Source organism: Pristiophorus japonicus, chromosome 6 (assembly GCF_044704955.1).
Source record: "Pristiophorus japonicus isolate sPriJap1 chromosome 6, sPriJap1.hap1, whole genome shotgun sequence".
Lineage (NCBI taxonomy): Eukaryota > Metazoa > Chordata > Chondrichthyes > Pristiophoridae > Pristiophorus > Pristiophorus japonicus.
This window is the reverse complement of record NC_091982.1, coordinates 3,596,933-3,614,376: the sequence shown is the minus strand read 5'-3', so window position 1 is coordinate 3,614,376 and position 17,444 is coordinate 3,596,933. Positions and strand designations below refer to the sequence as shown.

At 44.4% G+C, this 17,444-nt stretch overlaps 1 protein-coding gene across 1 annotated transcript in view; it reads left to right on the top strand.

The window, feature by feature from the left end:
* LOC139265529 (protein Shroom4-like) overlaps positions 1-17,444 on the top strand; it is a 179,119-nt gene that overhangs the window by 138,045 nt on the left and 23,630 nt on the right. Inside the window, exons 5-6 of the mRNA XM_070882560.1 lie at positions 5,244-5,308; positions 16,102-17,444. The exon at positions 16,102-17,444 is cut by the window's right edge and continues 592 nt beyond it. Coding sequence (XP_070738661.1) covers positions 5,244-5,308; positions 16,102-17,444 — 1,408 coding nt within the window. The remainder of the gene's footprint in view (positions 1-5,243; positions 5,309-16,101) is intronic.

Sequence of the window (17,444 nt, the reverse complement as noted above, 5' to 3'; positions counted from 1 at the left end):
GTGTCAGTCTAAACAGTGAACGTAATTTGGCTATTTGACCATGGAGGGGCATTACAGGCAACTCTGAATCGGTCCTCACCCAACATCCACAAGTGTACTTTTCACCCAGGAGGTCACTGGATAGCAGTCAGGAAAAAGACTCTTTACTCTTGACTTTATTCCCCCTCCCAAGGTTCTGGGTTCTGATGTCAATTCTTTTTCTACCAAGTCTGGGATCAGCACAGACTAGGGTTCACACCAGCTCTTTATGAGGCAACATACTTACCACCCACTGAGCCAACGTTTCTTGAACTCAACTGTTTTTTTCTTTGAATTGGTGCAGTTTGTAGTACTTTCGTCAATTAGACTTTGTGTTGATAACATTTATGAAAAATTGAATTGTGATCTTCCCCACCACTCTTTTTGCCATTACCCATTCCTCCATGTCTCTTAAAGGTTATTTTCTGGTTAACCATTTCCTAGTGCAGGTTGTTATCTCAATTAAGTGGTCAATCTTCATGTGTGAGCCTGAAGAGTGATTGCCAGCAGTCTCGCAAACTCTGGGATGGATGACCATCCTAGCTTTGATCTTGTTTTCATCCAGTATCCACAAAAGTTTACTTTCCTGCAAGGATGGGTGATTAGCGACCAGCAGCAGGAACCCAGCCTGATTATTTCTCTATAATAGAGGTGCTTGAGAGAAACATTAGCATTTTATACCAATGTTTCAGCTGATATCGGCTAACTTGATCCAAACTAAGATTCAATCTGGGACCTCTCAAAACTAGTTTGGCTCTGCTAAATATTTTTATTCAGCAAAACTTGAGATATCCAGGACTAGACAACTCGGTCAGCCTTGCCCTAAACTCTGCTCGTCCTTCTAGATTCCTTGATCTACATTGGCTGCAGAGCCCACCATTCCTGACAGGATGCTCTTGCATTCAGCTGTCCCTATGGAATCATAGATGCTGAATCAAAATGGCAGAGTGTGATCTCACTTCCTATAAAAATATCCCTTCAATTCATTGTGGTGTCTTTTTATATACATTCTGTTCTTTCAACATTGTGTTTGCATTTGAATCATTTCCTTCCCCAGGAGTAGCTCTCAAGCAATGGAATTTTATGGGAGTTACTATTTATTTTGGGGTCAAAAGGAAGTAGAATACACAAAGGAAGCCATGAACGAGTCATGCAGGGGGGGGGGGGGGGCGGGCAGTACTGAACGTCTGACAATGAATTGTATGGATGGCAACAGACAGCAATGAGGTTACTAGGCTGTAATTCAGTTGAACATGTCGATAGTACATGTCGAACGTCCGAAATCCGGCATTCTAAAAACTGGAATTGTCTGAAAACCGGACATTGTGCAGATTGCAAGAGTCATTGTCCGGAATCTGGAACTGTTTCCCGAAAATCAGACTTTTAAGCTGTACGTACGTTTTTCAAACATGAATCCAAAAAAATACGCAAACAGCCCGGCCTTGAGGTTGCCGGATTCGGGCCGTCTGATGTAATGCTCAGAAATACAGATTGTACCTCTCGAGTCCGGGACACTCTAATCGGGAAACATCTGTGGTCCGGCATTAGTTGGGCCTGAGGGAGAGGATGTTTTTTTTTAAAGTTTTGATTGGCTGGAGCGGCTGTCAATCAGTGAGTCTGTTCGGTGATTGGCTGGAGTGGCTGTCAATCAAATTGTGTCGGTACTCTATTCAAACTTGGTAATAGAGAGGGAGGTCAGAACTTGCCAATGGATTGGAGGTACAGTCAAGGCTGAATGGGCCCATACTGCATATCTGCATTGCTGCAAAGTAGAAGAGGCTTCAAAGTTGTTAAAGCAGTTTTAATTTTCTTAGTAAAACATGACAGTGGGCAAAGACATTCAGACGTGTGTTGGGTGATTGACAGCCATTCCATCCGATCAGTGAGTGCGATCGGCTGAGGGAGCTGCCCACAGGCTTCCAGCACACGCGCACACACTCAGGAGCCCGGGAGCTGTCGACAGGTACTGGTAAGTGTGATCCCCTGTGGTTTGGAAAATTCTCTGTTCAGGCACTGGTCAAGTCCCGAGGGTGCCGGACCAGAGAGGTTCAACTACACGAAAATCGGCCCAAGGGTTTCCGGACTCGGGACGCCAGATTGTCTCCGAAATCTGGAAATATCCGAAATTCGTCCACAAGGTTTCCAGATTCGGGATGTCGGATTTTGTTCTCCGAAATCCGGAAAAACCGGAATGGCTTCGGTCCCGAGGTTTCCGGTTTCGGGACGTTGTATCTGTATATAGTCCTTGAATTAAATTGCAGCCTTGAAGTTGCTGCATGATATCTCTAAAGTATGTAATGCAATCCGAGTCTCCCTTGCAGTGTCATTCACCTGCATCATACCCTCTGTACTGCGTACACTTCATCATGGTGAAAAGGTTCTTTGCCTCCTTCCCTCCCTGCCTCCCTCCCTCCATCCCTCCCTCCCTCCCTCCCTCCACAGTTTTCTCTGTTGACTTTTGCTGAGGTATAGATCTGGCACCTCCTGGTGTGGACATTCTTTGTGCATGAACCCGAACAGCCTATTTGGCCAAGGACTGAGTCATGTGGGAGTCAAATTTTGTTCTCCTTTAAAGTTTCTAGCAAGGATCACTATATAACAAGTAGTAAGAACCTTGCTATTTTTTTCCCTCCCATCTCTAATATAGGGACATTAAGACTATTTGCAATGCCATGTTGTCTAACCTAGCTCAGACTGGGCAAAGAAACTGGGACTTTGCTGATCTCTGACCCGACATTAAATGATTAATTTATTAAGTGGGCAATCAGGAATGTAGTGTTCTGTTTCCAATTAAATATGGATGTGATATTGAAGATATTCATTCTGCATGTTTATTTTGCGGAAGGTTATTAATGAAAGTATTTTTCTGTCCACCTTGATTTCTCTATATAATGTCACTGTATAATGTGTCTATATAATGTCACTATATAATGTCTCTATATAATGTCACTTGCTGTCAAAAGGGAAGCAATGTGCTGCCAGCTTCCCCAGCGTTCTCTGAAAGGATTAAATATATCGGGGCCAAAATTGGTGGGCATAGTGCCTGCGGACCGCTGACATACTGCCCAAAATCGTGCAATTGATCAAAAAATACCTACATGCCGCCCGGCGGGAAATTCATCAGCGACATACTGTCGGGCAGTCTGCAGCCCACCCACACCGAGTACCCTACAGACCGCCCAAAAGTCCGACATTGGTAACATACCACCGTCTGGAAAAAAGGTAGTTTTATGTCGGTGGTATGTAAACTACAATGTTCCTTCCCCCTCGCACCCCCAAACGATCTATTCCTCCCCCCCCACCCCCCGAGAGATCTAATGCCCCCAGCGATCTAGTCCTCCACACCTCCCCCCCCCCCCCCGAGATCTAATCCCTCCCAGTGATCTAGTCGTCCCACCTCCACCCGCCCCCCAGAGATCTATTTTGCTCCCCCCCCCGAAAACATGAAATAAATAAATCAAACACACTGCACACACCATTTTTTAAAATCTAAACTTTCCTGGAGACACTTACCTTACGTTGGCAGTCTCTGGACTCCAGACTGCTCTTCTCGGGGGTGGAGTGGGGGGAGGGACGGAGGTCGATGGAAAAGCGCGCGTGCGCAGAACTTGGGACCCGAAGAGTCCTGAATCCCAGACAACTTACCCTGCGCTGCCGGAGCAGACCGTCCGTCACACTCCGCTGACGCAACACTCAGGACCGCCCGGACCAATGTTTCCAGCAGTCCGCCCCGGCGTTACTGAGCGGTGAAGATTGACCAACCACCGAGAATTGGGCGGTCCACCAACGTCGGGCCCATAGCAGTTACAACACACACTCTTCTTCCCAACCAGTCCTCGTTGGCATTTACCCATCACATGAGCAAATACGTCTAATCACATTTAACTACCAGGTTCCCATACCCCTTCAATCCTTTTCCTTCATCCAGCTATCCAATCTAAACTTGAATGTTGACACAGTTTCTGCCGCAATCCTGGAAGTGAATTCCACATCCTCTCAACTTTCTGTATAAAGACGTTCCTCCTGCATTCTGTTTTAAATCTTTTGTATTTAATCTTGTATATATGGCTCCTTGTTCTTGACCACTCAACTACTAGAAATAGTCTGCTTCCATCGATCCTATCACATTATTTTCATAATTTTAAACACTTCTATTATATCCTGTAATCTGCATTGTTCCAATGAAAAAAAAACAATTTTTCAAGTCTGTCTTCACATTTGTATTTCCTCTTACCAGGCGGCAGCATCCCAGTAAATCTACAATGTCCCATATCTAAAGCCTCAATGTCCTGCAAGGTGTAAGAGTGGTCTTGGGTTTACTTGCTGTTGATTTATCTTTGCCCCTTCCTTAGAACCTCTCTGTCCACAACTCAACAATATGGGGAATCGTACATATAATTGATGCTGCATTGATGTGTGCAGAGCCTTGAGGTCAACATCACTTGAATGTTATAATTTTGGGGATTCTTAGTGGATAAATGCAGTCATAGTGTGATGCTGAGCCATACTGAGCAGGGATATACTTGGTTTGATCCCTGGTTTCCACATGCTAGACGAGGAGTGTAGATTAACAGGGGTTCCCACTCCTAATTGCAATGCAGTGATGTCTGCATAAATGTGCGTGAAGGTGGGCTCAGCTGTGATAAATTCACCACGCCCCCATAATTGAATAGCCTACTGACACTTCTGGCTCACACAAGAAGAAAATACAATCAGTTTAGGCAGGAGAGGACTGCCAGTGCTTGTGGAATTGTACCCCAGCATCAGCCAATAACTTTAGGAGAGGGAAAACCGTACCACATTCATTGCTTGTTATTTTTTATCTACTTCTTTAAAAACAATGTTAGTGTCCATCAGATGTAGCAGCGGCATCGTGAGATGGATGGAACAGTAATGATGAATTTGAATAAGATGAAGAGAGCTGAAGAACAGTAGAGTATGTATCTGATATTGAGTTATTTTTCAACAGCACACTACTTATCAAAATGAAAAGACTATATTTGTAGCAGTCCATCCTCCTGGGTCCGTACCGCAGTGCTGTTTTTTTTCAGTTCCACATACTCTACCCAGTCATTGTGATATATTTACTTCAGTTGCTAATTAAAGAAACTGTCTCCGCTCTAGCTAGCGAGAGTAAAACCAAGACATGGCTGATGTGTTTCCCAACTGTGCTGTAAATAGGAATGTGGATGTTTCTCTGTACTGACTGGCACTCTTCTTTGCAGGGATATCCGGTGGAAAAACTGGATCAGACCGAGATAATAATCAGGAAGTTTTCACCAACAGAAAGGTAGGAGATTAGTGATTAATTCCATGGAACTCCTTCATCCTTCCCTGCTCACCATTCTCCGTTTAACATGACAAATGATACACTTAAATCTTGCATGTGTGATGTTGGATTTTCAGGAGTATTTCTGATTGAGGAATATTCCCCACCCCTAGATTCATTGCCGTTTTGGCTTAATAATGGAATAGATCCTCTGGCTCATGGTCTCCTGTCAGTTTACAAGCCCACCATCACAGACCTTGCTGTTCCCAGTGGCCTAGAACTCCAAATGTAAAGCATGCTGATAGGAAGCAATTAGCAAACTGATAATGTAGATCCTGAACTGTCTGTCTAACTCAGGAGAGCTCATAATATAGGCCATTTATTGCCCATCTCCTTTTCATCTATGACCTTTGGCAGAACTGTTGCTCCATGGGACTGGACTTCTATTCACAGCTTTGGCATGTCGTCAAAGCTCAGATTCATTCAAGTTCTCTCTTGTTATTCAATGAGAGAAAGCAAAGTAGTGATATTAGGAAACTGTCCCAGCATTCATAGGGTAAGTAAAAAGGCTCTATTTAAACTATAATTTAAGAGAGTTTACCATTCCTCTGGTTTCTTTTCTCCCCTTTTCAGTTGGGAAAGTGCTCTACTCAGCATCTGGTCAGCCTCCTTTTAAATCAATAGCTGTTTTTGTGGGGAGCTGTAGGTACAGACCTGTATCCATCACATTGTTTCAGCATTGTTGAGTGTGCCTTGAACAAGATGCTGTTCAGTATTACAGCCTAGCTTCATGGGACTATCTTTAGCAACCATACTATAACCTCTCATTCCTGTGATGCCAGTAATATCTCTATTTTCATGAACTCCGTATAGAACAAATAACACAGTTCATTCCTAATGCCACAAGAATTAGTCTAAAAAGTACTTGAGCTTATCTTTCACCAGCTTCTCATCCTTATTTGAACCTTGTATCAGCTACGTTTCTCTACCTCAGTTATGTCTTTTCTCTTCAACAAAAAAAACAGTTGTTCATCGACATTTACCAGTCTTGCAGTCCCTCCCTCATCTAGATCTAATTTAAGTATTTCTCAGTTACTGTTTCCATGCTACGAGTCAGCAACTTAGAAAGTAAAAAAACTTGCATTTCTATAGCGCCTTTCACGGCCTCAGGATGTCCCAAAGTAAATGAAGTACTTTTGAAGTATAGTCACTGTTGCAATGCTTAGGCGACCCCTTTTACAAAAGCGCCTCCAATATTTACAACAGTTATTGTCTCCTGTAGGCACCATTTTAGTTGCACCTCATGGAAGCTGATTGTGCAGGCTCATTCTCTGAGTCTCCACACTAGGGTTATCAACTCTGGTTGGAGGCATTCCTGGAGGTTTGATAATATGACATTCTGACCTCATGACCACTGACCATGTGATGCCTGATGACATATCTGATCACGTGACATAACATAAGAAATAGGAACAGGAATAGGCCATTCGGCCCCTCGACCCTGCTCCGCCATTCAATAAGATCATGGCTGATCTACCTCAACTCCCACTTTCCTGCATTATCCCCATATCCCTTGATCCCTTAATATCCAAAAATCTATCGGTCCCTGTCTTGAATATACTCAACAACTGAGCCTCCACAGCCCTCTGGGGTAGAGAATTCCAAAGATGATTATCCTCATCTCAGTCCTAAATGGCCGCCCCTTATTCTGAGACTGTGACCCCGGTTCTAGATTCTTCAGCCAGAGGAAACATCCTCCCTGCATCTACCCTGTCAAGCCCTAAGAATGTTGTATGTATCACATCTCATTCTTCTAAACTCGAGAGAATATAGGCCCAGTCTACTCAATCTCTCCTCATAGGACAATTCCCCCATCCCAGGAATCAGTCTGGTGAACCTTCGTACGTAATACTCCAGGTGAAGTCTCACCAGGGCCCTATATAATTGCAGTAAGATGTCTTTACTCTTGTACTCAAATCCTCTTGTAATGAAGGCCAACATACCATTTACTTTCTTAATTGTTTGCTGTTTCTGCATGTTGACTTTCGTGATTCAAGTCAAGGACACCCAGGTCCCTCTGAACTCCGACATTACCCAATCTCTCACCATTTAAAAAATAATCTGCTTTTCTATTTTTCCTACCAGACTGGATAACTTCACATTTTTCCACTTTATATTCTATTTGCCATGTTCTTGCCCACTCACTTAGCCTGTCTATATCCCCTTAAAACCTCTTTGCATCCTCCTCACAATTTGCATTCCCATCTAGCTTTATATTCAGAAAACTTGGATATATTACATTTGGTCCCCTCATCCAAATCATTGATATAGATTATGAATAGCTGAGGCCCAAGCACTGGTCCTTGCGGTACCCCACTAGTTACAGCCTGCCAACCTGAAAATGACCCGTTATCCCTACTCTCTGTTTTCTGTCCGTTAACCAATCTTCAATCCATGCTAGTACATTTCCCCCAATCCCATGAGCCCTAATTTTGATTAATAACCTCTTGTGTGGCACTTTATTGCGTCGTCTTCCCGTGCAGACAGACACAAAGTATTTGTTTAATTTCTCTGCCATTTCCTTATTCCCCATTATAATTTCTCCTGTCTCAGCCTGTAAGGGACCCACATTTACTTTTGTTAATCTTTTCCTTTTTACGTACCTATAGAAGCTTTTATAATCTGTTTTTATATCTCTCGCTAGTTTACTCTCGTATTCTATTATTTTCCCTTTCTTTATCAATTTCTTGATCCTCTTTTGCTGAATTCTAAAATCCTCCCAATTCTCAAGCTTACTGCTCTTTTTGGCAACATTATAAGCCTCTTCCTGTAATCTAATACAGGCGCTACGTCCAAAATCCGGAGTTCCAGAATGCGGATCGATCCGTGGTGGGGTCATCTGGAAACCGGAAAATGTTCCAAAATCCGGACTTCCCCACCTCGGCCACCCGGCCTCTGGCGGCCCGGCCTCAGCCCGACCGACGCCCCCCTCCCCCCCCCCCCCACAAACCTACCTCGGCCCCTAAACCTACCACCCCCTTCTCTTACCTGGGCCCAGGCAAATACGTTCCGGAATCTGGAACGGCCTCGGTCCTGATGTTTCCAGATTTTGGACGTCACACCTGTACTATCTTTAACTTCTCTTATTAGCCACGGTTGGACTACCTTTCCTGTGGGATTTTTGTGCCTTAAAGGAATGTATGTTTATTTTAAGTTATGTATTAATTCTTTAAATGCTCGCCATTGCTTGTCTACCGTCAAACCTTTTAATGTAGTTTTCCAATCTACCTTAGCCAACTCACCCCTAATACCTACGTAGGTTGCCTTGTTTAGATTTAGTTTCGGATTTAACTAAATCACTTTCAAACTTAATGGCGGTGAAATTGCAGTCAGAGGCGGATTTTACGAAAGTACCTGGTGGTCCCGGAGGTACGGAAACCTCTGGCCATGGCCCTAGATGCACAGTTGGACGGAGCGGCCCACGTACCCCATCAGAATATGTGTTTCGTACGCATCAGTGGGATCACGCGGGCTGGGCCAACCTATCAAAATGGAGTATTCCCATTGATAGTTATGGTGAGTTCCGTTTGTACGGAGCTGCCATAACTATGAATGGGGATACCCCAGAAACACATTAAATAAATTTTAAAAAACATCGCATTATTTAAAATTAATTGAAATTGAATTTAATGAAATGTTTTAGCCAAATATATATATTTTTTTTATTTTAAATATGTTTTCATTAATATAAAAATTGGTGATAACATTTTATTTTTCTAACTTTTAAACCTCTTACGCGGCGTAAGAATTTGAAGGAAAAATAGCCGAACTCTCCGGCCACACAATGCATGCCTAAACCCAGAACTTGTAAGGCCCAATGGGCGTGTGCGTACCTCATATGTGCCTGTAGAGGCCGCGATTTGAGGCCCATTATAAAATTCTATCATATTATGGTTATTCTTCCCTAAAGGCCCCTTTACTAACCATAGAAATTTACAGCACGGAAGGAGGCCATTTCGGCCTATAATGTCCACACCAGCCGACAAAGAGCTATCCAGCCTAATCCTACTTTCCAGCTCTTGGTCCGTAGCCTTGTAGGTTACGGCACTTCAAGTGCATATCCAAGTACTTTTTTAAAGTGATGACTGTTTCTGCCTCTACTACTCTTTCGGGCAGTGAGTTCCGTTCCCCCACCACTCTCTGGGTGAAAAGATTTCACCTCAAATCCCCTCAAAACCTCCTACCAATTACTTTAAATCTATGCCCCCTGGTTGTTGACCCCTCTGCTAAAGGAAATAAATCCTTCCTATCCACTCTATCTAGGCCCCTCATAATTGCATACACCTCATAATTGTATACACCTCATTAAGGTCTCTCCTCAGCCTCCTCTGTTCCAAAGAAAACAAACCCAGGCTATCCAATCTTTCTTCATAGCTAAAATTCTCCAGTCCAGGCAGCATCCTCGTAAATCTCCTCTGTACCCTCTCTAGTGCAATCACATCTTTCCTGTTATGTGTTGACCAGAACTGCACGCAGTACTCTAGCTGTGGCCTAACTAGTGTTTTATACAGTTCAAGCATAACCTCTCTGCTCTTGTATTCTATGCCTCGGCTAATAAAGGCAATTATTCCATATGCCTTCTTAACCATCTTATCTACCTGGCCTGCTATCTTCAGGGATCTGTGGACATGCACTTCAAGATCCCTTTATTCCCTTGCCTTGTTAGCCCTCCACAAATCCATTACCTCACACTTCACGGGATTGAATTCCATTTGCCACTGTTCTGCCCACCTGACCAGTTCATTGATATCTTCCTGCAGTCTACAGCTTTCTTCTTCATTATCAATCACACAGCCAATTTTTGTATCATCTGCAAACTTCTTAATCATACCCCCTACATTCAAGTCTAAGTCATTGATATATACCACAAAAATCAAGAGACCGAGTACTGAGCCCTGCGGAACCCCACTGGAACAGCCTTCCAGTCACAAAAACACCCATCAACCATTGCCCTTTGCTTCCCGTCTCTGAGCCAATTTTGGATCCAACTTGTCACTTTGCCTTACATCCCATGGGCTATTACTTTTGTGACCAGTCTGCCATGCGGGACTTCATCAAAAGCCTTGCTAAAATCCATATACACTACATCAAACACATTACCCTCGTCGATCCTCCTTGTTACCACCTCAAAAAAAATCAATCAAATTAGTCAGACGCGACCTTTCCTTAACAAATCCATGCTGACTGTCTTTTATTAATGTGTGTCTTTCTAAATGATGATTTATCTTGTCTCTCAGAACTTTCTACTACAAGGTTATTAATTAATTCTTTCTCATTACACAATACTAGATCTAAATAGCCTGTTCCCTAGTTGGTTCCTCAACATACGGTTCTAGAAAACCATCTTGTATACATTCCATGAATTTGTTCTCCACACTATTACTGCAAATTTGGTTGCCCAGTGACCATTTACCTTACAAAGGTTGGGTCTCCTGTATTTGAATATTTTTGCTCATAGTTTTGCGCCAGCAGCCATTGTGTGAGAAATTCCAAGAACCAGGAGGCCGCCCATGAGCAGGCAAAGAGGGGAAACTGAGGGCCGGGAAGAGGGGAAATCAGGAGTGGGAGGAACTTTGATTCCATCAATAACTAATGGTAACTCACTGAAATTGCACTGATAATAGTGAAGTTGGTAACACTCAGATTCCCCTCATAACCATCAGTAATACAATAACTCACTGATATAGACTATATGTAACTAATAGTAATAGGTATAATGCCACGATAGCCTATCTGTAACTGATAGTAATACAATTACCCGGTGATATTCACCCTGAAACCCCAGCTGAATCATTGCATAAGGTATGGTCAGGCTCCCCAGTTGGTGCCTATTTTAACAGGCTCTACTATCTTGTTGGACTCTGGTTTGGACACAAGTTTAATGTGAAGGTGACATCTCTGAACTGGGAACCTCAGTCCGAGCTGATCTGTACTTGGACTTCACACATCAAAACTGGGTAATACAGACTGAACTGAACCGAACCAAACCGAGAGATCGCACATAGGGAAGCGGATTCAGTATTTGGGGCATTTCTTACAGGGCACATCGCTCTAAACTCATCTCAGTACCAACATTCTAAACTACTCCCTGAGCTTGGACTCAATAAAGGAATGTTTTCATAGAATTATAGGAACTACAGCAGAGAAGGAGGCCACTCATCCCCTAGTGCTGGCTCTGTCTCCTGTAACCCCATTAAACCACATCCCCAAAGATCTGTTTATATTCCTCGTTTTCAAATATATATCCCATTCCCTTTGAACTGAAGTTTTAGTCGTTAGGTCAATAACTACATGTGGTGCAGTATCCCACTGTCTTGTAGCCCCCAGATCAAGAACCTTCCTCCTCCCCTCCACCTTGTTTCTTCCAGTGAGAATACTTGTTTTCCCTTCCCTATTTGCCCAACAATGGAACTAATCTTTCACTATTTATCCACAATAAGGTCTCGGGGTTACACTTGCCCCTTTACTGGTTGCTCCCACTCTCCAATTTGCTGTTGCTGCTCCCGGCTCAGCAAGAAATGCTAGTCCCCAAGCCCACCCCCAACCAATTCACAACCCCCCCCCCTCCCAATACTTGCTTGAGTCCCAATCTCCTGACCACTAGTCCCCTTCTCTCCCACGACCTCCCATCCCTAATTGTCCAACTCTTCCCCACCCCTTCCCAAGTTCTCAGTCTCCATCTCTCTCTCTCCCGAGCCCCCATTTCCGTCCCCATCTCTTTCTCCCGAAACCCCAAACCCCAGTCTCCTTCTCTTCCTCCTGAGTCCCATTCCCCAGCTACCCCTGTCGTCCAGTTGGCTTTCCCCTGTCGTCCAGTTGGGTAGGACTGCACTCGCCTTGTTCCATTCTTAGCTATATAATCGTAGCCAGAGAATCTCCTGCAATGCCTTCTCTTCCCACTCCCACATTGTTACCTCTGGTGTCTCCCCAGGATCTATCCTAGGCCCCCTCCTATTTTTCATCTACATGCTGCCCCATGGCGCCGTCATCTGAAAATACAGCGTCAGTTTCCACATGTACACTGATGACACCCAGCTCTACCTCACTACCACTTCTCTCAACCCCACCACGGTCTCTAAATTGTCAGACTGCTTGTCCGACATCCAGTTTTAGATGAGCAGAAATTTTCTCCAATTGAATATTGGGAAGACCGATACCATTGTTTTTGGTCCCCGCCACAAACTCCGTTCCCTCTTCACTGACTTCATCCCTCTCCCCAACATCTGTCTGAGGCTGAACCACACTATTCACAACCTTGGTGTCATATTTGACCCTGAAATGAGCTTCCGAACACATATCCGCAGCATAACGAAGACCGCCTATTTCCACCTCTGTAACATCGCCCGTCTCTGCTCTTACCTCAGCTCATCCGCTACTGAAACCCTTATCCCTGCCTTTGTTGCCTCTAGACTTGACTATTCCAAAGCACACCTGGCTGGCCTCCCACGTTCTACCTGAAGTAACCTTATCATCCAAAACTCAGCCGCCCGTGTCCTAACTTGCACCAAGTCCCGTTCACCCATCACCCCAGTGCTCGCTGACCTACATTGGCTCCCGGTTAAGCAATGCCTTGGTTTCAAAATTCTCATCCTTGTTTTCAAATCCCTCCATGGCCTCACCCCTCCCTACCTCTTTAATCCCCTCCAGCCCCACAAGCCCTCTGAGATATCTGCGTTCCTCTAATTCTGCCCTCTTGAGCATCCCTAATTACAGACACTCAACCATTGGTGGCCGTGCCTTCTGTTGCCTAGGCTATCGGCTCTGGAATTCCCTGCGTAAACTTCTCCATGTCTCTACCTCTCTCTCCTCCTTTAAGACGCTCCTTAAAACCTACCTCTTTGAACAACCTGTCCTAATTACTACTTCAGTGGCTCAGTGTCAAATTTTTTGTCTCCTAATACTCCTGTGAAGCACCTTGGGATGTTTCACTACGTTACAGGCGCTATACAAATAAAAGTTGTTGTTCCCATTCCCTAGTTTCCCCTTGATTGATTTCCCAGTCTCCCCTTGATTCTCCAGCTTCCCCCCCCCCCCTCCGAGTTCAGAGAATGGACAACTGCGTTTCTCAAACCTCCCGCCTTGCCAGTCGCCTGCGGTGCTGGTCGGGTGATGTCACCAAGCTTGATGTTTCAACAGCAGCCAATGACGTCACACTGCGGCGGAAAATTTAAGTATGTGCTTTCCCAGGCTGCTGGAGACATAGCTCAGGAGAGTTACCCCTGATTCCGGGATACTCTTGGTCCAGGAAGGTTGGGAACCCTACTCTGCACTACATTGACAGCAGTCCAGATAGTACCAGCTTGTAAATATAATCACCTTCACTGTCCTCACCGTCCCTTTAGATTCTTGCTTTCATTGCACTAACTTACTAACTTTCTGCCCATAAGAAAATACACTCCTCTGTGTAATGTCATTGCTGATTTGAGGCACTCCACCATTGCCACTTCCATAAACCATTGTTATTGCCATTTCGCAGTGCTATCATACGAAACCTTGAAGACACTAACTAAATTCATCAGCCAACATTTTTCTAATCCACCAGTTCCTGATGTGCCTTCCATTTTAAAAAAAAAAAGAAATGCATTTCTAAAGTGATTGATCACATCATTGAAATGTCTCGAACCACTTCATACTATGAATTAATTTTGAACCACGTCATATGCCTCTTTGTCTCACTTTAATTTGAATTTTTCCATTCATCTAAGGAGCTCCAGCCTTTGCTCCCCTTTCCTAATTGTGGGTCTGCCACAGTTTGACGTCCCATTTGAAAGATGCCATCTCTGACAATTCAGCACTTCCTTAATAGTTAATTGACTTGTCAGCTTGCATTCGATGGTCAAGGCCTCATGGGATCTTAAACCCACAACCTTTTGACTGAGAGGCAAGAGTACTGCTACCTGAACCAATCTGACACATATATACTGAACTTCGGATTAGAGTTTAAATTCATTTTTATGTTGTGCTTTACAGCTTGACTGACCAACACAGATTTAGTATGTGACTACAAGGAAAGCCATTCAAAATATCCTGGAAATACTTTAACAAAAACATCGAGGGGCCGAAATTGCCCCTTTCTATTAGAACCTTGACCGCCTCAGAGAGGTACCACGGGTTGGTGAGGATTCACTGCCAAGTTAGCGCAGGGTCGTTGACATTTCATAAATTGCCCTCCATTTTTTTCCCAGCAGTGCTCGTCACCGCGCCGCCCCGTCGGGCACGCACCGAACCCCCACCAACAGGCACCGATCCTCTTTCCGACCCGCGTGGGTAATTGCCCTGCGCGAGCGGAGTGGCCGCTGGTCGCTGCCCCCGACAGCTTTCCCCTGCGGGAAGCTTTGTGTGGCTGGGCGGCGCGACCGCCCTTAAATGGGAGGGCATGCTGCCGCGACTGCTATTTTATTTTAATTGTCGGCCAAATGTTGCCCACGGGTTCGGCTGGGCTGCCAATAGGCAGCCCGGCACCCCCTCTAGTTGCTGGCCCGGCCGAAACCCTCCCTGGTGGCCGAATGAGTCAAACTAAACTAAAAGCAAAATTCAGAGCGGCCTTCCCCTTTAACTGAAGGGGAGGCACGCCCGTGTCGTGCTGACGTCATCAGCGTGGTGTTGCCGACACCAACCGATGTCCGCCCCACTCCATGCCGACTTCCGCCCCGAACACTGCACTGAAGAGAAAATAAATGTAAAGAGCTGAGTTTCACTCTACTCTCCGCCCCATGGATTGGGGCGGGAAAAAACTTGCAGTTTGGTGAGTGCCGCCCCCTTTCGGTCAGAGGGCAATTTCGACCCCTTAAAAAATTCTTCCAAAAAATAATATTCCAGCAAGAATTATTAAATAGAGCACACACGGAGTAGTAACTAAAAAATGTAAATACTTCTGTCTCAATAATTTGCGAATAAGCATTCCCGTGTGATTTGGTGCAGCCATAAAAGCCAATATACAACCAACACCTGCATGTTTTATATATCTTTGCTGTTTACTATTATAAAAATAAAATATCCCTACAAATTCTACCTCTCCATCTCCGATAACTGTCCTTCTAACCACAGCCCCTTCACCAATTTTCCACACTTTTCATCATGCCCTTGCTTTCAACCATTCTGAAAGGCTGTCCAGGATGCCACAAAGTTAATGACTGCCTTAGCTATCCTTGCACTCAGATGTGACCTATCCCTGCAGACTCGGATGTGTTTGGTCAATCCATTAGAGAGCATTGGATCCCTGGAGCACACAGATTAGCACAGCTCTTGATGCTAACTGTGAGAAAATTCATTCCCCCACTGTGCTGCAGAGCAGGCCTATCCACAATCCCTTTACCAAACACGATGAAATATCTCCTGGAACTGAGGAAATACCAGGTAATCTAGGGCTCCACTCACACCATTTCCTAATATATCCTCCAGGTGCCAACTTGTGCAGGAGGCTCGAGTTTAAAAAAAAACTACCTCCAAAACCAGACAAAGACAGCAACTCCAACCAACAGGATCATTAGTGAATGTAGACAGGATTTTTCCCCCTCCTATGCACATCATCTGCTCAACTAAACCTTGGGGACTAAGACAAATCAAATTGCTTCAACCTCGAACTGGAAATTAGAAATTTCTCCCCACATGGGCAGAGCCATATCAAAAAAACTACTGTGCACGCATGCAAGTTCAATTCAATCAAAGCATATGATTGCTTCGCAAAATATGTATTGTATGTAACTGTTAAGAAATTAATTGATTAAATAAAATTCACGTTTGGCATCTTTCAGAGAGATGAAGGCACTGAGTGTAAGGAATGTGCAAGAAGCATTTTCTGAAATGAAGTCAAAAGAAAGCCTCATGGACGAGTGGGACAAGCTGGTGGATAAGCCAAGACTGGAAACGTCTGCTTGGGAAAGGCCCAGCATAGCTACTACACTGCCAGTGAATTATTCTGAGTATTCCTCGCAGTACCCACAGAGAGAAAGGGTTGCCTGCACATGTTCCATACATCATGTTAGTTGTGGATCACCGGATGTAGCAAACAAGTTTGAAGAAAAGATTGCTCCACACAATTCCGAGATGAATAGACATGAAGCTTTATCGACCAACAAAAAGAAGAAAGGGTCTCCACCACAAAGACCACCACCACCAGATTGGGAGAAGTATAGGTTGCAGAAACTGTCCCAACTTGAATTTGCAGATCTAGAAAAATACCAGTCCCAGAAAATGTCCCAACCTGAATTGCTGGATTTGGAAAAGTACCAGTCCCAGAAACTGTCCCAACCTGAATTGCCGGATTTGGAAAAGTACCAGTCCCAGAAACTGTCCCAACCTGAATTGCCGGATTTGGAAAAGTACCAGTCCCAGAAACTGTCCCAACATAAATTACCGGATTTGGAAAAGTACCAGTCCCAGAAACTGTCCCAACCTGAATTGCCGGATTTGGAAAAGTACCAGTCCCAGAAACTGTCCCAACCTGAATTGCCGGATTTGGAAAAGTACCAGTCCCAGAAACTGTCCCAACATAAATTACCGGATTTGGAAAAGTACCAGTCCCAGAAACTGTCCCAACACGAATTACCGGATTTGGAAAAGTACCAGTTCTGGAAACTGTCACAACAGCAATTGCGAGATTTGGAAAAGTACCAGACCCAGATACCACCTCAACAAGAGTTGCCGGATTTGGAAAAGTACCAGTTCCGGAAACTCTCCCAACATGAATTACCGGATTTGGAAAAGTACCAGTCCCAGAAACTGTCCCAACACGAATTACCGGATTTGGAAAAGTACCAGTTCTGGAAACTGTCACAACAGCAATTGCGGGATTTGGAAAAGTACCAGACCCAGATACCACCTCAACAAGAGTTGCCGGATTTGGAAAAGTACCAGTTCCGGAAACTCTCCCAACATGAATTACCGGATTTGGAAAAGTACCAGTCCCAGAAACTGTCCCAACACGAATTACCGGATTTGGAAAAGTACCAGTTCTGGAAACTGTCACAACAGCAATTGCGGGATTTGGAAAAGTACCAGACCCAGATACCACCTCAACAAGAGTTGCCGGATTTGGAAAAGTACCAGTTCCGGAAACTCTCCCAATATGAATTGCTGGATTTGGAAAAGTACCAGT